The sequence below is a fragment of the Ammospiza nelsoni genome, chromosome 15 (assembly GCF_027579445.1).
Source record: "Ammospiza nelsoni isolate bAmmNel1 chromosome 15, bAmmNel1.pri, whole genome shotgun sequence".
In the NCBI taxonomy this organism is placed as follows: Eukaryota; Metazoa; Chordata; class Aves; order Passeriformes; family Passerellidae; genus Ammospiza; species Ammospiza nelsoni.
In genome coordinates this window covers 6527066-6551603 of record NC_080647.1, presented here as the reverse complement: position 1 = coordinate 6551603, position 24538 = coordinate 6527066, and the positions used below count along the sequence as shown (strand labels likewise).

General features: G+C 39.5%; 1 protein-coding gene across 1 annotated transcript; it reads left to right on the top strand.

Moving 5' to 3' along the window:
• Positions 1-1765: 1765 nt before the first annotated feature.
• ZC3H12B (zinc finger CCCH-type containing 12B) lies at positions 1766-23283 on the top strand. The gene is made up of 6 exons (XM_059482698.1): positions 1766-1939; positions 13487-14252; positions 15524-15663; positions 16384-16618; positions 16706-16812; positions 17361-23283. Exons 2-6 carry the CDS (start codon positions 13651-13653, stop codon positions 18779-18781), a joined length of 2505 nt encoding a protein of 834 aa, XP_059338681.1. The 5' UTR covers positions 1766-1939; positions 13487-13650; the 3' UTR covers positions 18782-23283.
• Positions 23284-24538: the final 1255 nt, after the last annotated feature.

Genomic DNA, 24538 nt, shown 5'->3' with positions numbered 1-24538 from the left:
TATTTATTCTGGTGCTATTTATGAACTTTGATACATTTTGGATGCAAACAATGATCAGTTTTTTCCGGCATATGAACTGGATTTTTTTCAAAGAAAGCTAAGGTACTTATCTGAAAGAATACTTCAGCTGATCCTGAAAAATTCAACCTTCTTGTTGTTGTTTGATCCTTCTTAAAACAAGAGCCAACAGGCAAACAGATTTCAAAATAAGTTGCAGTATTATGCAGAATGAAACCAAGCCTAAAATACTCCCCTACCTCATTGAGCACAGACTGAATTTTTATGGAAAAATCCTCAACTGCTTCCATTTAGCAGTCTAACATCAGTCCATACACTTTAGCATTATGACAACAAATCTAGTTCAGAACAATTCCAATGGGAAGAATTTTTTTTCTCCCAAGATAATTATCCCAGCTACAGCAATTAATTCTAAAAGTCTGGACGTAGTGATGAAATGTATGACCCTTATAACCAAACTATTAAATATTAATATTCTAACTGCATTTTTTAAAAAGTGCAACATGTTTTATGAAATAAATAGCATTTAAAGAAATATTAGAGATTAAAGAGTAGTGGAGAAGAGCCCCCACTAAAACACACAACAGAACTAAAATTGGGTTAATATACTGCTTGATTAGGTACAAGTCACCACCATAAGCAGAACGTGCAGCAATATTGTAAAACCTAAATATCAGAAAATGGATGAGTCAAAGTGGTACATTCCAAGTCATGAAATTTGCTTTAAACTACTGAGTTTCTGAACTGAAAATAGATTCTTTCCGTATCCCATTGGGGTTTTGAGCTTTCAAAACATACTCTTCACATTTGATAGATTTTTTTCCTATGAGCAGGTCACCCCAATTCCACTGGCCATTTCATATGTTAAGGGAAAGCTGGTATTGGTTTCAGAATGCTTTGGGAATCTGAAGGTATAGCAACAATGAAACTGATAGAAATCAGTTTGATGCTAGCCCTGAGATTTTTAAAGTATCTAGTCCTTAAATATCAATGTTTTACGCAAAGCCTAAAGTATTTGCAAATTTTATTAATCCTGTGCCGCAGCATCCTGCCTAGGTAAAGGTTTAAGGGCTCACACATGTTAATCTTGGCCCATCCCAAAGCTGTGCCTAAATATACCTGCGTTTGGTCATGTCCTTTATTTCATCCTCCAACCCCGTGACCTGCAGAACTGGGAGAACACGATATTGCAATAAAATAGCATCCATCTGCCCGCCCCGCGCCTCCTCCTGCTGTTTCAGCAGGGATGGGATGGCCGGAGGGGACAGCGCCAGGGGACACATCTCCCTTTTCCCGTTCCCCTCCGGAGCCCGACCGCACAGCCACCCCGTGGCTCGGCCCCGCCATTCGGTATTCAGCCGGTGCTGCCCGTGCCCGTTCCCGTTCCCGTTCCCGTTCCCGTTCCCGTTCCCCGTGCCCGTCCCTGTCCCCGTTCCCGATTCCCGTTCCCGCCTGCAGCGCCCCCTGCCGTCAGGAGGAGGGAGGAGGGGAGGCCGGCGCGCGCCGCCGCGCGCGAGGCTGCGCGTGCGCGGGCGTCGGGAGCGCGCGGAGCGCCGCGCGGAGCCGCGCGCCTGCGGCAGCGGGGGCGCGCGCGTTGCCGGGCGACGGCGGCCGGGCGGCGGCGGCGCGGGCCCGGTGCGGCGCGGGCGGCGATGAGGCGGCGGCAGCGGCCCCCGCGCTCCCGTCGGCGCTGAACTCCGCGCCCGCACTTCCCCCATCCTTCCCCATCCCGTCCCGTCCTGGCTCTGCTCCTCCACGCCCCCTCATCTCCCCTCGCTCCGGCCAGCCCTTCCCCCTCCATGCGGCGGGAGCGGCCGGAGTGGGGCCCGTGCCGCGGCCGCGCCGAGCCCCGCCGTCCTTCACCTCTTCGCCGCCAGACCCCGCAGGGAGCCGCGGACGGTGTCCATAGCGACAGCAGCGGGTGAGGCCCCGGCCGGGCGCGGGGGTGCCGCGGGGGCTCGGAGCGGGGGAGCGGCGGCGGCCGGCGGAGCGCTCCCCTCCCCCGGGGTCCGCGCGGCGGGGGGAGCGGGGCTGCGGGGCGCCCCCTGCCGCTCGTCGGGCGCGGCCCGGGCCCGGCGGCAGCCGCGGCGCGGCCTTGGGCCCCCGTCCGACCGCGCTCCGCTAGCGGGGGGCACAGCGCGGGCAGCGCCGCTGCTCGGGGGTGCCCCTGCCGCTGCCCGGGGCTGCTCCCGCCGCTGCCCGGGGCGCCCCTGCCGCCCTTCGCGCACCGGAGCGGCGGCCGCCCGGCGTGGCGCGTCCCTCCGCGCTGCGGGGCCGCTGCCCTTGGCCGCTGCCGCCCGGCCCGCAGCAGCCGCACGCTGGGCTCGGGACGCGAGGCCTTGGCGGGGACCCACGGCAGCATCCTCGCCCAGGCTGCGGCACCGCGCTCGCAGCAGGGCAGGTGGAGCGGCCTGGGCACCGGGGGACGGAGCCGGGAAATTCCCCGGCATTTAGTCATTGAAAACACCAAGGAGAGATTGCACAGGCTGCGTTAGCACGCTGTTTGGGAAGGTGTTCCCTGTCTGAACAAAAGAACAATGCAGGAAACTTGCATTAAGGCAGAAAGGTGGTGAAATAAGGAAATTACTTTTGTAGAGGATACCTGATGATTGCCACTTGCATCCTTCCATTTTGCTTTATAATGCACCTGTGAATAAGGAACTGCTCACTCATGCAGTATGCTTGAGGTTTGAGATACTTTTTTAATCAGTTCATTTGAAAATGTTATTTTTTTCACAGCTGTTTGTTTTTCTAATAGTTATTAAATAATTTGGAAATTATATTTCACAGGAGCCGTTTACTTCACAAGCTAGCAAAACAGTAAAATTGCAGCAAAAGCTAGATTGTGTCTTCTGATAGGTGTGAATCTAAATTATTTGGGTTTATTGAAATACGTCTGATATTGTTTTACTTTTTTTGTTTTAGTCTTGCAGTGTGTTGCAGTGATTAGCATGTGTTGCCATAAATGGGGAGTAAGAATAGGAGGCATATTAAAATGCTGGTCATTTATGAGCTTCCATTATGCAGATCATTAGTTCTGAATGCTTGGGAATATGCAGCATTCCAGGTCCATCTGATTTTCTATTCCTTCTATGTTTGTGTATTGAAATAGAAGAGCCTGTCAAGTAGTCTTTTTTGTATAGGAAGGATCCTTTGTTGATAAGATGTATCTTCTGCTTGCCAAATGTTGTAACTGAACTATGGTATGTATGACTGGAAGGTATATTTCACAAATTTGGCTAGTGCTACTGATAAAATTATTTTTGCCTCTTAATGGAAAAATGGGTTAGTGGAAATTTCAAGGTCATCTTCAAATATAGAGTAATTTAGCTGCCTTTGGAATATGTAATTTCTTCTCCAATGTCACATGTTTTCTGTATATCAGTCCTGTCAGTGTTGACATTTTCTGGATCTGTTTGCCTTCTAAAATAATCTAATGTTTAGCAAGTTTTAATAGAAGCAATCCATAAAGCTTCCTAAGTCAATTTCATTTGAATGATTGCAATAAAAGGTATTTTAAAAAAGAAAATCTAACTGCTAAATCCAAACCTAACCCAAACTCACTATTTGGAAAGAATGACAAGAAAAAGGTTTAAGATGGATGAAGGGATACGAATTACATTTTATGCTGATGAACTAGTAAGAAAGTAAATTCTTACTGTCAACAGCTGTAAATTAGGTAAGTTCTGATTTTCTGTTCTTTGATCTTTCTGGAAACCTTTTCCAATGCAAATTATTCCATTGTAGACATCTGCTGGTTTTGACTTTCCTTGCCACTGTACAGTTTGCAACTGAAATGTTATTTTCTTGAACACTTAGAATTCTACTATAAATCTGTGAATTAGTAGAAGTAAAACAAATTGCTTCTATCACTTGAACTTTTTTCTGTTTGAATCAAGAGCAGGAGCACTGGGGCTTTTTGGTAATAAGGAAGGCAACATCTCAGTTCAGGTATGAAAGTAGGGCTCAGAAAGACGAAGAAAATCAATTTATGAATTTTGAAGAAATTCCCAGGTGTTGCCACATTTGAAATTAGTTTGATATATTGATGTGTCCAACTCATAATGTGAAAAAAAAAAAAAATTAAAAAACCCAAATGGCTGTAATGCTACACATACCTGAGAATGCTGTCCTTGTTTGCATCAAGGAATCTGCTAGGCATAAAGGGCTTTGAAGAGCCATGTTTTCATGGCTGGACAACTATATACTTTTTAATATAGCAACTTTTTGTGTGTGTAATTTTATTGTAGAAGGCTGATTTTTATACATTGTAAATGAAAAGCTTGTTTGAGCCATAATAGTGGTATTTTTAAAAGGCTTTGCCATCTGTTAATGTGGGGTGGTTTTAGTTTCCTGTGAACTGTCCCTTTTTGTTGATAAGCTATATTTTATATGATGTGTACATGGTATCACAGATATTTCACCTGGAAATAAGAATACCATGACCACCTTTACAGATGCAGGCTGTCTGGTGCTACAACATGTAGAATTGCATTAGATATATTTCAGAGTTATGAAACACATTTGCAAGTGCAGAGCTGAGCAGTGTAACATCTCCTGAGATGTAGTTTCATTCTTCTGAGGTGACCAATTTATTCATGGCTATAATAAGAAAAAAATCTTCATTAGTTGGCAATTTTGACTCAAATATATATGTTCTATATTTAAATAAGTACTTCAGCTAAGTATCTTTGACTTGTAAAGGTACCTATTTTAATTTTCTTTCATGGGTTATTTTTGACATGGCTTGCTAGAAAGCAGATTGATTCACCATGTCAAAATAAAACCTAGGCTTTACATCATTTGTTGTAGGCCTCTTCTAGAATTTCATCAGAAAATCATTGTACAGTAGAACTAAAGCATTTTACAAAGTCCAGCATTGGCCAAGGTGTTTGTTTGGTACACAGCCAGAATTTAAGAGCCCCTTTCTGCATTTGTTCCATCTGGAGAGAGACCCTCATCAAGATTAATATCTGCTCTCATTAGCTGACATGACTTCCAGTTTTAATTGAATGCTGTAACAGAGCAGAGTATGAACATTAGGTTAAAGCCAAAGGTTTAGACTCCTATCTTTAGTGAAGATATCCACAAGAAATATGCACTCCTTTATTGAGCCCACAGACACATCAGCCAAATCACATAAAGTCAAAACTAAGTCTGACAATTTCAACCTAAAACCACATGCAATTGCCCCCCTGAGGCAATGCTTTTTCTTTTTTTGTAAGATCAAATACTAGTTTCCATCTCTTTGCCAAGTCTCTGCCTTTTCTGATTCCTGGGTTTAAACACATTGATTTAAAATACAAACAAAAACTCCACCCCTAAAACAAAATAATCCATCACACCAGAAAACCTTCCTCCCTCAAGTCTTGTCCATGGGTAGATCTCCCTTTAGAAAGGGAGTGATGAATTTGCTGGAGCATAGGGATTTGCCATTTTAATTTTCAAAACAGAGTGGTTGGCTTTTGGCTTGTCTCCTTGATGATGGCTTTCCAGCTTCTTCACCTTGGAAATGAGCAGTGTTGCTATCATATGAATAAAGGAATCTTAGTGAAAAAGAATTAGTTTGTGTTGGACCTCCTTCAGGAGATCACTTAGTCCAACACCATCCTTATTGCAGACTTAATAAGCTGTGTACTGACTTTGTTTTTGCAAAAGCAAGGGAACTGGAGTGAAAATATAAAGCCACAAGATGCCTTCAAGCTCCTTTTGCTGCTTTCCATAAAGGTGCTGTTTGATACTTACTGGGTGAGGTGTCTTTCTCTGCTTCAGACTTTTTTTTTTTTTTGGTAGTTTCTAAAGTGATTTTTTCAGTTTATCAGAAAGCTTCTATCCTAACAGGTGAGTCCATCCTGCCTCCTGGATGGCACAGCATGTGAGGGTCCATCCAGTATATTGAGTTCTTTAGAAAGAGCACCCTTTGTTTTTCAGGTTTCTCAGTGGCTGCTTTTGGATGAGAATTTTGGTTAAAGGAGCATTTGGTTTAGTCTGCCGGAGTAGTATTCTAAATATTCAATTACAAATTGAATTGGTATAAGTTAAGATGCATCACATCCTTGATGTGTCTTTGACTTAGCTGCAATCACAACTTTTTTTTTCCCTTCACAGAGCAATAATGAGTCATTTATATCTGCAGAGTAGGTAGTACCAAATGGCCTCCTATCAGAATGTGGAATAGGAGAACTAGTGTATTCCTTTGGTCATAGATCCAAATAAATCATCTCAGTTTAAAGGAACTGCCCACAAATAAGCTTTAGGAGTTACATGTCTGCTCTCATTTTATGTCATGTTGTCTGCTGAAGTGTAAACATTGCCTTAGTAGGGACAGCAGATCTTTTGAGTGGCAATAATGCTAGCTGTAGCTCCTTAAGATTATTAGAAAGAGAAAATTGGTGGGGAAAAGGTACTATATATAATTGTTAGAACACCTGTTTTTAAGTCTGTTTACTGTATAATTATTTACCTTTTTTTTTCTGCCTTAGGAAATAATGATTAAATACCTAATACAAAAGAAATACTCCATTTTCTTCCCTTCAGAAAGCCTGTACTTTATACTTGTTTTGTGCTCAGCACTACCTGTTCTTTCTAGGTTGGGTTAACTCCAAACAGGAATCATGTAACTTAAGAAAGAACTAAAATGCTGTTTCCTCTGTTTAGAATTCCAGCTATGTCTATCCTGTCCTTTTGAATTCATACTTATGAGTATGACAAAATCAATGAAGTTTGAGGCAAGGTGCTTAAATGTTATACTACTTTTGCATTTCTCTTCAGTTCTCTCTTGATTTATAGTTCACAGAATTATAGAATATCCTGAGTTGGAAGGAAGCTGCAAGGATCATCAAAGTCCAGCTCCTGGCCCTTCACCCAGGAACCCCACCATGTGCCTGAGAGCCCTGAGCTCTGAGGCTTGGCACCATGCCCACTGCACTGGGAGCCTGTTCCAGTGCCCAACCACCCTCAGGGGAAGAACTTCCTCCTAATATCCAACCTGAACTTCCCCTGTTGACTCCTTCACAAGCAATTTCAGCTTCTCTATGTGATATGCTAGACCCAGCTTGCTTTTATGTATATTCCAATACATAAATCAGTGATCACTGAAAGTATTTCCTGAAGTAAATTGGAAGTGCCTCAAACATTGAGATGTTGCTGTCGTTTTTTAGAATAACTTTTCAGTTTAACAAAACTTCACAATATGCTAAGAGTGCAGTAAAAATGGGTACTTTCCTACCAAGTTCTCTATTCTATGGTGTTGTTTCTGTCTTGTAGTTTGAGTTAAATTGTGTAGTCATGAAAACAAAATGACTTCTTGGCAAGTTTAGATTTAGTAAAAGCTGTAGATTTGGGCCAAAGGATTAATCACATATTTGCACAGCAAAGAAAACATTGCTTTATTTAATTTTCCATATCTACTGTGACCCTAGTATTTCATATATTTTATTTTGGGTTTTCAGAAATAGCCATGATTTCTCCAACTTAGAGCTAATCAAAATACTTGTTCTCATTTCCCTGGTGTCTGTTGGTAGGTTTATGTTTTTCTGTTCCTGGCATTTTCCAAAAGTTCTCTAGGTTAATTTCTGAACCCTTTATAAAAGGTGCCACAAATGTTTAGTCATACTGTTGTCAATCTTGCAGGACAAACACCCTAGTGTTTGTGATGTACAAATCTACAGTTTGAGCAGAGCTAGAAAAGTAAAATGAAGTTCTGAGCACCTTCTATGAGGTTTTTTTCTGATGCAGCCAAGTGCTCTGCTTTTCTATTTAGTTTCTTGCTTGTTATTGCGAAGTTGAGCAATAACATAGTAACTCAGTACAATTTCTGCTAATCTGAATGAGGAAGTTTTCATCAAGGTCAGCCAAAAAATAAATGAAATCTAAATTTGAAACATATAGCAACTCAGTTGCAAATATGGGATGTTCTTCTTAAGGTTTTTGGGTTGGATTTTTTTAAAGTCTTGATCACTAGAAATGCAGTATTTAATCTAATTTTCCTGAAATAAAAAGACCATTAAAAGGCAGAGTTGTGCTTATTACTTTTCACAGTTGGGGAAGGAAGGACAGGCTCTTGAATCTAATTCAGCTGTCTTGACATTGCTGAAGGATACTGTCACTCCCTGATTCCTGTTCAGTAATCCAGCCAGACACCAGTAACTTGCATTCAGCAGTGTTGAAAAGGAAAGTGTGAAACTTAGGTCCTTAGGGTGGCACTTGCACAATTACTTTTTTACATGACAATGCTTATATGTTTTTGTCTGCCATGATGGTTCTTTCTTGCCTTTGTGTTGCAAGATGTTGTTCCCTTTTGCACAGCTGTAATTAATTTTTTGAGGTGCACTGTAAACTTGATCTTTGTTTAAGAAACAAACTAATTCCTCCCTCAAAAAATTCCCACCCAATCCATTTTCCAGCTGTCATGATGAGTCCATCAGCTTCTTCATACTCCAGGGAGAGTCAGGAACAAGCAGGTTCTAGTTAATAATGTGTTTTGGTGAAATCCATGGCATGATTTCATGGATCTAGTTTTTCATACCCACTCAATTATATTCTCATGATGTTTAAAAATGTTTGATCTGCTAACTCAGGGGCTTACTTTATTCATTTTATTTATTTACTTTCATTTGCAGTACCCTGCATTTCCATTGTTCTCAAACCACATTCATAACTTTCTTAAACTGAGCCAGCCATGATAAAAGGATTTCAGGAACAGTGTGCTAGAGCTTGGTGAGGAAGGATAACTACCAAACTTTTAAGTTTTTGCAGCATTTGGGAAGCAAGAGCTCTATTTCACTTTTCTGAACTGATCCATGAAATTTATTGAGTGATACACTGACAGAATTAGAATTTACATGTATATGTATATATGTATATATCTATCTGTATTTATTTGTGTGTGTTTAGGGTGGGGTTTTTCGATCACTGTTCAGTGTAGACAAGAACTACAATATAGATTGTAGATCAGAAAGCTAAAGCCTAGTGGTATTTCTGAAATAATTCCCAGTTCTATATATTCTGGTGCATGAATTCCTGAAATTCAGCCCTCTCTGCACAACTGAACTTTTCCTACTATTACAAGTGTTCCATCAGCATTTGTCAAGGAAGAACATCCCCTTCAGGGTTGGGTGGTGGTAACAATTACATTTATCTTAACTGGTGAGTCAACACTGAAAATTTTCCTTTGTCCTTTGCCTCTGTAATAGAGGAGTGCTAAGTCACATTCCTTATTGTTCTTCTCCAAAGATGGTTAAGGGAGGGGGAGAGACAGATGGAGAAACAGAAATGGCAAGTTTGTTTTTCTTTTAAAATACTTTATCTAAATTGACTCAGAAAATAGGAAGCTTCTAAATAAAATTTATTATTAATCATAGTTAGCAGGCTATTTTTCAATTGATGTTTCAATATTAATTTTAAGGGCAGGATGTTCACTGCTGGTGTAAATAGCTAATACTTTAGATTTAATGTATATTAGTGTTTTATTTCAGAGGAGCCATAATAAGTAGAAAAAGTAAAATATTTTTCTCAACATTGTACTGAGTTTCACTCGATAAAAGACTATACAGTATTAGGCCTTTGATTTGTGTAAATTTAGGGTTTCTCTGTTCATCAAAATGACAGTGTTGAGACTTCCCAGGAATGTGTTGAGACTGACATTGCATAGCAAGATAAGAAAAAAAAATCCATTAAACTGAATCAAAATGCTGTCATTTATGTGGCTCTAATTTATCAAGGGACTGAAAAGCCTGATCTGCCATTTTAACACTTCTGTTAAAAATGCTGCTTGACTTAGCACATATTCTGTGAATGCTACTGTACATGTCTCTAAATGTTTAAGTGACTGTGGATCTGAGCTCAGATCTTTCTTTAGACCATGTCTAATTTTATTAGATTAAAAAGTACAAGAACTATTTGAACATGTATTCATTTTAAGCATCTTAAAATTAAAGTATTCCTTTGGCAAATAGAAACTGATAAATCACCCAGCGTTTTTCTAATTCATATTTTAAAGGTTTTAAGAAAGGTTCTCATTTCATAGGCACTAACACTATCTTGGCTCAGTTTCCATTCTAAGGTATTGGTTAACACAGGACTCTGCTTACTTATAGCCTGGTTTGAGGGAGCCTGAAAAACAACTTCTTTTTCTTTGGACAGGAAAAGGAAAGTAACCAAGTAGGGTAGGCCAACTTGGTTCTTTCTATAGTGACATGCAGTGGATGGTAATGAAATGCAGTGAATTTATAGTATTTGAGCTCTTAATGACTGAGCCTGCTCAGTATTCAGAGCAATTCATACGTTTTGTTATAATCAGTTTACATATGCGTTTCCCTTTTGAGTGCTTGTCCCACAGACCGAGCGCTCGCTGCCCGCCGCACGGCCCGGGACAGGCGCGCAGTGCGGGCACCCCCGCCCGGGGCCGTGGCGCTGCTCACGGCGGCCCTCGGCTCTCAAACAAAACTCGTTATTGTGGAAACTGCGATGGAGTCATTCCTGCCTAGAAAGGTGACTTTAGTTTCCTTGAGGGACTCAACTCTGCCTTTTCCCCGGCTCGGTGCGGCCCAGGAGGGTGAGGCTCCCGGTTCCCGGAGCAGGGGCCGAGCCGGGCCGTGGCTGCCCCGCACCCGAGCAGGGGAGCGGCAATAGCGGCAGCCCCGGCCCCGGGCCGCTTACCGGGGCCGCTCCCATCTCCTGGGCATTACCGGGGCAATGGCAGAGCCACCTGGGCTCTGTCAGAGCCGCTTTTATCTCTTGGGCATTACCGGGGCAATGGCAGAGCCACCTGGGCTCTGTCAGAGCCGCTCTTCTCCTCCGTCTGTCACGGGGCCGTCACTTTACCCGGCAGTCCGGGTAAAGGCAGTGCCATAAGGGACCAGAAGAAGCTGTTCAGTCCATTGTTTTACCTGAATTTCTGTTGGTCCTGCCGAAATGAACAGGCTTTGAATAGAGTATTTCTAGACCAGCTCGAAATAGTAATTGTCATTTGAATAGTGATTGTTGAGTAATTTGCAAGTGTTCGTTTATATTACAGTACTTTATTACCGTGCAGATATTTTCTTTCTGTTTTAATACCATCAAAGTTGAAGACATGCTTTCAGTTTGGGCCTTATGAACAAAATAGACATGACTTTGTCTGACTCTTTTTTCTGAATCACATTATCAGTTCTACTAGTTGCTCGTGACTGTGCTGAAAGAGGTGTTTAGGAAGGAAACTTGGTTGGTTGCTTAGCAGCGAGCATCATGAGAATTACAATTTTAAAGCTGCAGTGTCTGTATTTCTGGAATAGCTTTAAATTAGATATTTGTAATAGCTTGCTTTCCTTTAAGTGTGTGTTCATGTTTGGCCGTCTTTGGGGGGAATGTAATTGTGCTGGTCAAGGTGACTCCCATCACCCTGAGCCTGGGGCTGCCTGGGCCATCTCACAGACAGAGGGAGTGTGGGACACAGTGGGGATGCAAGGAAAAACTGTTCTGTGATTGCACATGGCTTGGACAGTCTGGGGAGGCACCAAAGGCGTTGTGAGGGTCAGGGAGAGAATGGAGGTTTCAAGATGATAAGTTTAACAAAAGCCAAATTCTTGTGACATTGTGCTTAGAGAGATGACAACTGGCAAAGAAGAATGGAGCTCTTTAAACTTGGATGAACAGAATCATGTTGTTCTTTGTCCAGTGCCAAAGCAGTAGAGTCTCAATAATTTGAAAAAAATTAGTCTTGCCACATGTATTGTACAGCATTCCTTCATTGCAATATTTTGTAAGCTGTGGGTACAGTGTGCTGATAACCTTGTATTTTAACCTTCTTTTATAATAATTTTTTATATCCTTTTTTTTTTAATGTTGGCAAGGTACAAGGTTATGTATGAGACCTAATTAAAATCCATTCTAGGTCAAGCTATTAATACATCTAAGTTGGCAAGTACTTGGGTTGTAAATATACTGCCATTAGTGCTATCTGAGAGAAAAATCACTTGGAATGAAAAGGGAATACTGTAAAAATAATACCTAAGTATTTAGAGGGATACTATTTGAATAAATAGCATGAAAGAACAGATGTTTTTTAAGTCTAACTTAAACCTAATTAGTCAAGATTGGAATTTCCATTCAAATGCAATTGTGTTTTTATTTCATATGGCATAAAGGACTTAAACTACCACAGAATTCTTTAAGTTGGAAGAAGTCCTCCAGGATCATGGAAAAGTATGGTTATTCTTTTTTTAAAAATTATGTTGATTGACTCAAAACTTGACCTTTTAAGTTGTTTTTTTTGTTGTTTTTTTTTTTTTTTTTTTTTTTTTAGGTATGAGTGATTAGCATTTTCCTAAGGAAATAAGGCTTTTGAGCAGCTGTCTGTGTGTGCGTTTCTGTTTGCATAAATTAAAATGCAGTCTGGTAGAATGTTACTGCTTTTCCTGTTTATGGTTATTATATATCACTATATAAAGGTTTTGCAGGTTAATAATCTCAGTTTCACTTTGAGACAATTGTAGGGGGTTGGTTAGGCCAATATGGACCTGTCTCAGAGATTCTTTGACTTTTTTATGGTGTTGCTTATCAAATTTTATCACTCTTCTAGACCTGTTGTTCTTTGAAATATTCCCATAGACAACAGAACTCCACCATTTAATGTAGGGAAACAGTCAAGAAAGAAACTTTTCTAAGACTTACTAGCAGAGCTTTGAACTAGATTTATCAGGGGAGGAGATGTGCTTCGGAATGTCAGAGAGGAGCCAGGAAACACCAGCACTCCAGAAAGTGTGGTGGTGTGTTTTCCAGACAGGGAAACACCTGTAAATTGTCCCAGAGGAATTAGGGATGGCCTCTCACAAATGGTGAAGAGGCTGTTCTCTGATTCTGTAAATGATGTATTAGGTGCTGTGATTTTCTGCATCTTGTTACCTAAAACCAAAAGGATATGAAAAAATGAATAAGCTTTGACTTATATGCACACTGGTGATGCTTTTGATTTTCTTTTGTGGCTTGTATTATTTTTTTAAATGTCTGGTTTGTTTTCCAGAAGACACTTTTGCTAGGTAAACTTGTTAGTTCTGATAGTAAATCCTTACTGAAGGAGGCTGAAGGAGGCTGAAATGGTTTGTGTTAAATTTTATGCATACTGGAACACTGCACAGTTGTTCCTAGTGTAGACAGGCTGTTCTTGCAGTAGAAGACATGTTTCTAGTGAAAATGGTGGCTCACCCTTTTCTGGGTTATTATCTTTAAATATTACTGAGATAATCCATTCCAGTTCTATGTTTATTGTGTGGGAATTGTCCTTTTTTTGTGGGTAGAGTAACTGAGGGAGGGAAAGAGAGTCTTATTTGATTACACAGACAGTGTAATTATATGCTTTATTATAATCAGTTTACATAGAAATGTGAATGACTGGGGACATCTACTGACTTATAAACAAAATCATTGTAGTTGAATATTTTGCAGAATTGATCAAAACCTAATTTTAATTTTCTTTTTCTTTCTTTTTAAGGAACTTCATGTTGGTGTTGCTTATGCCAGAATATAGTAAGCAAGGCAGATTAGCTCCAGCCTTGTGTAAACTTTTAATTGGCCAACATGATGCAATTGGGCATGAATTCCAGGTGGCTTTGGAAATGAACGAGAACTGAGCGCTCTGGCTGGAAGCTGAACGTGATGACGGCCTGGTCTATGGTAGGGAAGCTGAAAATGGAGAAGAGGCACTCCAGAGAAGACAGAAATGTGGAGCAAGATGTGGGGGAATGCAGTGCTGAATCTGAGGAATGGACGAGCTCAGAAAGTGAGCCTGAGCAACCATACTTCAGAGGCAGTGCTCAGTGGAGAGAAAAGGAGGTTTCCACCAAACCGCATCGGCCGCTCTGCCGGTCCCCATGCCTGGATCGCCCAAGCTTTTCACAGAGCAGTATCACACAAGACTTGAAGCTAGATGAATGCAAAACAAATTTGGACAAGGAATACCAAGCTAAAATGGATTTTGCTTTAAAGCTTGGGTATGCAGGAGATCAGATCCAGGCTGTACTGAATAAGTTGGGAGCGGATGCACTCATCAATGATGTTCTAGCAGAGCTTGTGAGACTTGGCAACAAAAGTGAATCAGAGGGACAAAGCACTGCCAGCAGTACCACTGGTACTCTGGTGTCAAGAGGCCCTTGCCCAAAGGAAATAACAAGCCCTGAATTGTCACTGGAAGATGAAGTGGTGGATAACAGTGATAACTTGAGGCCAATTGTCATTGATGGAAGCAATGTTGCTATGAGGTGGGTGTCCCTGACACAATATTTGAAAATAATAAATCACTAAAATATTTAAAAAATACTTTTTACTGATGGCAAAGTCATTTTAAGTCATGTAGACTATTACACTGATAATGCATCTATTTTATGGACTCTTTAGTCAAGGCTTTTAATTATGCTGTTACTCCTTTATACGTAATCCATATTCCAGTTCCCCTGCCCTCATTTTAAATCCAAGTTCTCACCTCAAGTCTTTTGTTCAAGCAATCTATTTGTAGTGTGCTTTTGTGTGGGTGGGTTTAGTATTTTGAAGTCCTTGAACAATACTGAAAATTGTTTCTGGACATTAAAGGAAAGTAACCAAGTACAGTAGGAAATCTTGGTTCTTTCTAAAGTGACATGCAGTGGATGGTAATGAAATGCAGTGAATTCATGGTATTTGAGCTCTTGGTGATTGAGCCTGATCAGTATTCAGAGCAATTCAGCTGTGTCAGAACAGAGATAACACATGAGCTAAACCTGCTGACCAGCATGGCTATGCTGCTTGCCCCTTGTGACTCAGGATATTCTATGTACACTTGGCTGCTTCGGTCAACACTAACCCAAGAGATACCTGTACCATACCACTTTTGAACATGTCTGTAGAATACAGAGTTCAGCTAGCCATTGCTTATCATTGAGTAAGTGTGATTTTTTTATGAGGGAGTTGTATGCTGTTTTAGAAACTCCTTTGAGTTTCAGAAAACAAATTTTTGATGGGGACGGGACTTAAACAACTTTTACACAATTACTTCGTTCCTCTAAGAAGTTCTAATAAAAATGAAGAACATTTAGTATCAGAGGAAAATAGTTTATTAATATAGATATTTAAAAGCACTTATCACCCATGGCAATCAGCATTGTTCATTCCTCTTCTTGTGGTAGCATTTTATGGTGCTACTTAAGGTGAACTCAGTTTGTCAGGGAAAGTGATATTTTTCATTAGGCCAGCTAATAAAATGAAAAAAAATTGAAAACTTCCCGTTTACTTACTTTTTTTCTGGGGATAGTAAAATTGCATAATTTATAGACTTTTAAGTAGCATGGTTGTTGCAATCTGATGCCTGAATACCTCAGTACAGTTGTCTTTTTCCAATTATGCAAGGTGGCCTAATAAAACTTTACAGACTTTGTTTTCCTTATGTCCTTTGACCGTGGCAGCTTTAGAAGAAAAAAGCAACCAAACCACCACAACAAAAACCAAAACCAAATGTAACTTTTGTCCTTGCTGTTTCTAAAACTTGTATGTTCTTCAGCCATGGGAACAAAGAAGGATTTTCCTGCCGGGGAATTCAACTAGCTGTTGATTGGTTTCTGGAAAAAGGACATAAAGATATCACTGTGTTTGTACCTGCATGGAGAAAAGAACAGTCTCGACCTGATGCACCAATTACAGGTAACACCAAGATTTTCTTTGACCCCTTGGTTAAAAAGGGAAAAAAAAAATATTGTCATGTTTCTGATGGGTCCCAGTACTGGGCTGTGGATGTGGTGATGGTGATGTTGCACTCAACTGTTTATTTGAAAACACAACAGTTTCATTGTTTGGGAAACAAGCATTTAAATATCTGCATGTGTTAACAATGATGTGGGTTTTGTAACATTATTGGGTGGTTTCAACACTTTTGAGAAGGAGCAGTTGAATTTTTCCCATTCACAAATGTTGAACATACAGGAACTGAATCTTATTTGCTGGGTGAGCATGAAATAAGTATTAACAGGCCAGGGACTCAGTTAGTAGGGTTATCTTGAACACTGAAAAGGCAGCATGTGTTTTTACCTATAGAAAGTCCTTGCATTCTACTCTAGGCTATTGTAATACAGTAATACAGTAATACAGTAACACCTGAATTTCTGACGTGTTCAGGACGACTGAGTAAAGGTACATGGCTACAGAGTGGTTATGAAGTTCACATATTGAATATTTACTCAGTGCTTTGAAACCTCAGAATAAAATCCACATCTAGGTGGTTTTTAATCATAATGAGGACTGTGTATAAATATAATTGCAAGATACTTTGTCAGACAAAAAAGGCAAGAATTTTCATAATGCAAAGGTTGCATTTCTTTCTTTTAATAAGTTTTTAAAAACTGCTCAACTAAAATTATTTTACAGATCAAGAAATCTTGCGTAAATTGGAGAAAGAAAAAATTCTTGTTTTCACCCCATCTCGAAGAGTTCAGGGAAGAAGAGTGGTTTGCTATGATGATCGATTCATAGTAAAACTTGCCTTTGACTCAGATGGCATCATTGTGTCCAATGATAACTATCGGGATCTTCAGAATGAAAAGCCAGAGTGGAAGAAGTTCATAGAGGAGCGGCTGCTAATGTATTCTTTTGTGAATGACAAGTATGGGTTTTTTCTTCAATAGTAAATGAATTTACTAGCTCAGCATTCTCAGGAAAAACTGGTCATGTTTAATTTCTTTTCCCTTAGATTTATGCCTCCAGATGATCCGTTAGGACGTCATGGTCCAAGCCTTGAAAATTTCTTAAGAAAAAGGCCAGTTATTCCTGAACACAAGAAACAACCGTGTCCTTATGGTAAGTGCCCAAGTCAGATTGATTTGTTGCATTTAAAGGTAGGTGAAGCTAGCAATCAACATCTTGTCATTATCAGAACAAAATGTACTACTTTTCATGTTTCCATCCAAGCACAACGTTGCTTTTATACCCCTCATGCACATATTTATAAAAACAGTGTAGCAGAAAATTGAGGATTACGAGATACACCTTGTGCATAATACAGCTTTTTGCTATTTTATTCTGGTTTGTATTTAAGGGAGGAGATTTGTAATTTATAAAACCGTGTTAAAGCTGATTTGTTTTTATAGCACTGTGTGTATGTGGTCATGATTGAAATCATAAGTCAGTAGGAAAAAAAATTGTCTTGCCTTTGATGCAGATAGACATGGATGCAGACAGCAGAGTCTGTGACTGCCTGCATATATAAAAAATATGTCATTATCCTTAGAGTTTTAATATAGAAATACTACTTTTGCCAAGTGGTGAAAGATGTAAAGAAAAAAGATAGCAAATGGTGATATGAATGAGTTTTTGATTTATTTAACCTGAAAACCCTTTTCTTTCAGGTAAAAAGTGCACCTATGGGCACAAATGTAAATATTACCACCCAGAACGTGCAAACCAGCCTCAAAGGTCAGTAGCGGATGAGCTTCGAATAAGTGCCAAATTATCTGCTGTGAAAACTATGAGTGAGGGAGCCTTGGCCAAATGTGGCACAGGGCCATCCAGCTCCAAAGGAGAAATCAGTTCTGAAGTGAAACGCATTGCCCCAAAACGTCAGTCAGATCCAAGCATTAGGTCAGTAGCTGTGGAGCCTGAGGAAAAGTTATCAGCAGCCCGGAAGTCCGAGGCCAGCTCTGTCCCGTCTCTGGTTTCTGCATTAAGTGTACCAACGCTCCCTCCACCAAAAAGCCATGCAGCTGGTGCATTAAATACTCGTTCTGCAAGCAGTCCGGTGCCAGGTTCCTCACAGTTCGTACATCAGAAATCCTCACTGGAACATATGTCCAGTGTGCAATATCCTCCTATACTAGTCACCAATAGCCATGGCACCTCAGTTAGCTATATTGACCAGTATCCCAAATATGAGTCGCTGGGGGACCATGGCTATTACTCCTTACTCAGTGATTTCTCCAACTTAAGCATAAGTAGTATCCGTAACTCAGATTATTACGGGGCTGATATGGACCAGGGGATGTATTCTAGAAACTCAAGCCCCTGTCCTGACAATTGCTTAAGCCATACAAGTAATGATTCTTATTCCTCTTACAATGACTTGTATCTGGGTGTAGCAGATGCCAGTCCAGAAGACAATGTGAAGAGCCACAGACTGCCATCGAAAAATCGTCTTCAGCCTTTCCCTCATGGTTACCATGAAGCCTTAAATAGAGGTCAGAGTTACGGACCCGAAGAGCCTAAGCAATCCCTTCGCAAACAGTCAGTTTCCCACTTAGGCCTACATGCCCAGCATCCAGTTGTTGGAGCACGGTCCAGTTGTCCAGGAGAATACCCTGTGCCTCAAAACGTTCATCCATCAACTGCACAACCAAGCCGTGCCTTGGTGATGACCAGAATGGACAGCATTTCTGACTCTCGGCTTTATGAGAGTAACCCCACGAGGCAGAGACGGCCACCTCTGTGTCGGGAGCAGCACGCCAGCTGGGACCCACTGCCCTGTGCATCAGACTCCTACACCTACCACTCCTACCCACTGAGTAACAACCTCATGCAGCCATGTTATGAACCTGTCATGGTTAGAAGCATGCCTGAGAAGATGGAACAGCTCTGGAGAAATCCCTGGATTGGGATATGTGGTGAGCCAAGGGAACCTCACATCATCCCAGAACATCAGTATCAAACATACAAGAACCTCTGCAATATTTTCCCTCCAAGTGTTGTCCTTTCTGTGATGGAGAAGAATCCCCACATGACAGATGCACAACAGCTGGCAGCTATGATTGTTGCCAAATTAAGAACAGGGCGTTAGAGCAGTACAGCCTCTTTTGGATAATTGAACCTGTACAGCACATAGGACCCAGAGGAAAACTTACGTGAAGGAAGAGGCTAATCTATTGTAAATATTTTCTACTAAGATAGTATAAAGTTCTGTACACAGTAGCAATCATATATATGCTGAGGCACTATATAAAAGTTGATTGTATTGCAAATTTTAAGATTTTAAAATATAGGGATTTTTAATAGTATTTTATAGGAAATGCATACCTTGCTGCATGGATAGCTCACTAAGAACTATAATGTCACAATCAGTGTCTCAAAGCTGTTACTACAAAATTAGTGTTAGCAATTATATTGCATGTATTAGTGTACACTTACAATTTGCTTATAAATACCTAATCGGCCTCTAAAAGTATGCTCTATACACACCAAGATGACTTTTAGGGTTTCAGCTTTGTCATTTGACACTGCCTAGTGGCATCTTAAGTAGTGAAGAAAAAGTAAATTTGGTAAATTTAAAAATTAAAATTGTTTATAAAAGGAAAAATTGATTTCAGGTTTTCAATGTCAACTTAGTTGTTGATACTTAAATTTCAGATCTGTCCCTCAGGAGTTTGAATAACTATTATTACATTGTTCAATATGTTGGCTCAATCCAACAGAAGCCAAATACTTTATTAAATTAGGACCAAAACATTAAAGAATGTAAAGGCATGAGTGCCATTCAGTAAACTGAAACTTTAACTGTAGCTTCTCTCCAGAATCTCCTCTCAAACGTGCAGTAAGCAGCTGCTGGCCCAAATAACTAGACAAGCTGAAAATAAATTGTCAGTATTATGTAAACTGGATTACTCAACTTGAAGTAGCAAAAACTGGATGTTAACATGGAAGTTCATCAGTACCTGCAGCCCTTCCTCTGGGAGCGAGGAAGGTGTTTGAGTGAGCCTGACATTCAAGGTGGCTGTACAAGATCATCTTCAGAAAGGGTGGAGGGGGAAGGCTGCTGCTTGCAAAGAGATGCTCCAGTTTGGGTTTGTGGCAGAGCTGTCCTGGTTTTTGCTCTTCACATCCACGCTAAGGTGTGCATTTGCCTCGTGAAGGCTTTTAGAGTTCCTGTTTCAACAGGTGAGCTAATTTTGTGTGGCATTGTTTGCGCAACTGGTATCTTGCTCAGGGTGGGAACCTTTGTAGCTAAATGTCTCCAAAAGAGGCGTTTATTGGTTTTTTTAAGCTGCACTGACTGTACGCCCTTTTTTGAATCCACTGTATATTTCAACATTTTGAACCATGACTAACTCGACATGTCTCGAGCTAGGACTTGTTGACTTCTACTGTAGTTTTTTTCATGAAAGTTGAGAAGGCCTGGTTTATGGCCTTTTGTTTCTTCATGAGAAGGTGTGACACTGCCTAAATGTTTCTTACTGTGAAACACACAGAACGTGAGGCTGCAGTCAGGGTTGTTTCTGGTGTTTTGATAATGGCTTGCATGCTGCTTTCTAGTTATCTGTTTGTCTGAGAAACAAAGTTTATCATTTCCTCCACTTGTGTTACTGTAGTGGTTGGTTTGATTCAGAAAATCTTGTGGGCTCTTTATCACATGCAAAATAGGTTCCTGTCATATAAAAAAAACCCACCAAATGAACCAACAAGAAACCACAATTATGGGTGCAACTACAGTTAATTTACTGACATTTGATAACTGTACCATTTCACACAGGATAAATTTTCTTGTGTTGGTACAGGTGATGTATATAATGACTATGTCATTATGTATCTGAAATGAAGTCATTTGAAAGTGATCCTGTACTGACAAATAACTTAAGTTTCAATTAGTTGGTTATTCTCTCTGTTAGTGGGGAAAATGATTCAGACACTTATAACAGCTGGGGGAAAACAGATTTAACTCTTGACCGGTTTTCAAAAACATTTCATATTTTTAATTTGCAATTAATTCTTATTCTCTTCTCTTGCATGATATAAGCAGCTGAGAGCAATGCCTCAAATAACCAGAAATGACCTTTTGTTTGTTGATACAAATTGTATCTCTTTTTCTTGATTGTATAAAAACTGTGTATAAAAAAAATAATCTCTAGATTAACTTCAGTATTACATTTTCACCACAACGTTTGTGACACCATGTGTCACAGGGAAGTAGCCCATGAATAATTATGGATTTTTTTATTTAAAATGGGCACTTGTAGTTTATAGACAAACAGGGACAACTTTTGAGAACCAGGTTATTATGTGCACAAATACTGCGTGTACACCTCAAAGCATTACATAGGTATCTTCAGTCTATTTATTAAGCAGATACATTCTTGCACTAAACTTTATGTAAAAATGTTGCTGTTAACTCATCTGCATGTGTTTAAAATGTAACAGTAATTGCTATAGACCCTATTTTATTCTAACCAATTAATTTATAAATTATTTAGGTATGAGATGAAGTTTATTGTGCACTCATGTTTTCCATCTTGCATGGAATTAAATATTTGTATGCAGAAAAATGTTTGTTCCATTTTTCTCCATTTATAAAGATAAGCTATTTTAAGAGAGGATCAGTAGGTGATTTTTGATGTTTTCTAATGTGGAAAACTCAACAGAGATTTCTGTATGAAGCGCTGGGTGGCTTATGGAGATATCCATTTTTGTTGGATCTGTCCAGTCATTTTAATTTTCACTAACCTTTGTTTTACTGATGGAAGAATTCCTTTTTAAACATTGGGAATGCTGTGAGAACACAAACCCAGCATACTATTTCCCTAAGGCACTTCAGAGGCAAATTGTCTTATTCTGAGAAGCTATTGGCATCTCTCATGCATAGTTACAGAATTGGCAGTGCAGCCTTGTGGAAATAACCTGCAAATTTTGTGCTTGTTTAGTCCTCCTTAGAGGTAATGCAACTTTTCTATGTGATGTAGTCTTTCCTGATCAACTACTTTAAGTGATAATTTGGTCATCCACACCTGTTTTCAGCTATGTTTACAAGACAGTTCAGGACACTGACACGTTCATTAATCTTTAGCGCATAAGCTTGGATTTCTTCTTACATGGAAGAGTTGATCTTATTAACACCTGATCATAGCTGTCTATATTGTAAATATAAGACTTTGTATAAATGCTCTTTTTTAGAGCATGGTATTTAAATGTTTTTAAAACTGTAAAAGAACAGTTCTAGAAACTATATTTTAATAAAATCCATGAAAAAACAATTCTAGATGAGGGGGGAAAAAGTGTGAAGGTAAAATCATGGACTACTGCAGTTGATAAGAGTTGAGCAGTAGATTTTAGTGCTTTACTGGGGCCAGAGCATTCTCTGGGAGTTCTGATTTACTTCTCTTTCATCTTCAGCTATATTACTTTCACATAATTTGTCACTTAAAAGTGTGTAACTTTAAATTCATCAATCAAAAACCAAATGCTTTATGGGATGTCAGTCTAAATTATTTCATGTTTTTTGTAAGAATTACATGTCAGTAATATAGTAAATTGTACATGATTTCACTGCTGTTAGTCCTGTTGTTGTCATATTGAGCTGCAGTAGTTGGCTTTATTCATTTGTAGAATTAAACATTACTGTTTAATTGTTGTAAAATTTTATAAATCTCTTTGGGTTTTTTTGGTTGACCCAAATATAATGTAAGTCTTAATGACAAAATGAGTGAAAATGGATGTTAAACCAGTATGTGGTATTCTTAAATCTCTGTAGTGGTAAGTGGGCACTGCTCTAGTTGCTGCAGCATGTAATTTATTTACTAGCATGAGTCTGTTTAGCTTTTGTAAAAATGCTTTAGCTGTAAAGTTAAAAATAGGTGTGGAGTATGGTTGCTTAGAACAAGCAGAAGGAGCTTCATTGAAAAAAAAAACCAAACAAAACCAAAAACATCTAAGTAGGTGAGTTTTCCCCTACATACTTCTAATGCCAGTTTGTCCCAAATTATGCAGTTTGGCATTTTGTTAAAATTAAAAATACTTGATGACCTGTATGCATACCTGATCTATATCAATCCACAAACAGGAACATTGGATTATTGTAATTTTTATAACTCCACACTAAGGGGAAGGAATGTGCAACATTTCTGTGAAACTTTGTTCCAAAGTTGAAGTATTACTTGATCTTGACTTGCCAAAAGTTTACCTGAAGCATCTGTCCCAGTTACCTCTCTGGTGAGCATTCAGCTTTAACACTCCTGATGTACCTATTGCTTGTTTGTGTGACAGAGCCCTCATTAAGTGTATTCCCTGCAATATTTCAACTGGAAAAATACAATTGCACCATCACATAAATTATTCTTATGCCAGTGTTTGGTTAGCCTTTCAAGAGTCATTATACAATATTGCTGATTTTGGTCTGTATTTAAAGTTTGTAAATGTATTAAAAGAATTGCAAGAATCTAAAAGAAGTATAGGCTATCACCTGTTCCCCTCCTGCTCTATGTAAATGTTTTGCACAATTATTTAATAATATGAAATATGTTATAGTTTATATATATAAAAATTTTTGCTTATTTAATAAAACTGAGAGCCATTGGATTATTTGTTTTTAGCTTTTTATTTTTCAACCCTCTTTAGACAAGACCCCCAAAAAGCTTTTTTGCTCAAAACAACTGTTGCAGTCTGTCCAAGTTATTTCTTGGGGTTTTTTTAGCTGATTGACTGAAAAACTCCCAAATTCTTTGGGTGGGGTAATGGCAGATACACAAAGCAGTAACTACAGCTGATCAAGGTCTTGTAGTAGTAGATGTAGCAGCACATGATTTTACCCACCAAATGCACTTTCTCCAATGAGTAAAAAAATGTTGCAGATGGCACAGTATGTGCCAGCACATCCTTATTTGAACTGTTATGCTTGTTTGCAATAGAAAATACAGTAATTTAAGTAATTTCATACTCAGCTAAATGCAGTAATAAAGGAACAAATCCCTTTCACTCAGAATTTCCTAAATAAGCCTAATTAACTACTGGGTAAAAGAAGCATTTCTAAAAATACTTGAAAGGAGAAGAGCTTCCATGAAAAATCCCTCAAAACAGAAAGCTTATTTCCTTTTGCATTGGCACTGCTTGCTTTTATAGAAGGAAATATGGAATGTATGTTCCATTTTTGGATGTGTAGTAACAACCAATTGCAGTAGAGCAGGAAAACAAAAAACTAGAGAAGAAGGAATAAAAACATAATATTTACATTCTGGCCATCTAGCTAAGCCTTTACTTGAGAGCCAGTGCAAAGTATCCATGAAGCTGCTGTTCTAAACATGCATTTCAACCCTATGCAATGTGCTGCTAAAGTTGTATGTCCTATGTCCCTTTTTGTATCCCTTCCCTTGATGTGTTATTCCTTCTGCTTAGTAAAACCCAAAAATTACTAGGACTCAGAGAAAGCCTCTGTTTTAGCCTCTAGCAGATGCACTTAAAAAAATTCTTACTGAGGAGTCATGCAATAAATATACACTTAAACTCCTGGGGGTTTTGACAGGTATCTGCAGAAGCCTCTTAAATTCCAATAATACAGGTAAAGAAAACTGAATTTAGGAAAAGCTATCTGGAAGCCATTTTTCTCAACAACTCTGCAGCAAGTTACTTGTTCAGTCCTTTTCTGCAGTGATCACACCAGCTCTCAGCAAACACCACAGTATTGGTTATGAATATCAGCAAAATCATGAACAGAAGTAACATGAAGCAAAACACTTCAATCAAAAAGAGAGTAGTGGCTTCAAGACTATCACTTGAAAAAACATCGTGACAAAAACATTTCAAAATTATTTTACATATCACATTCAGCCATGCTCTA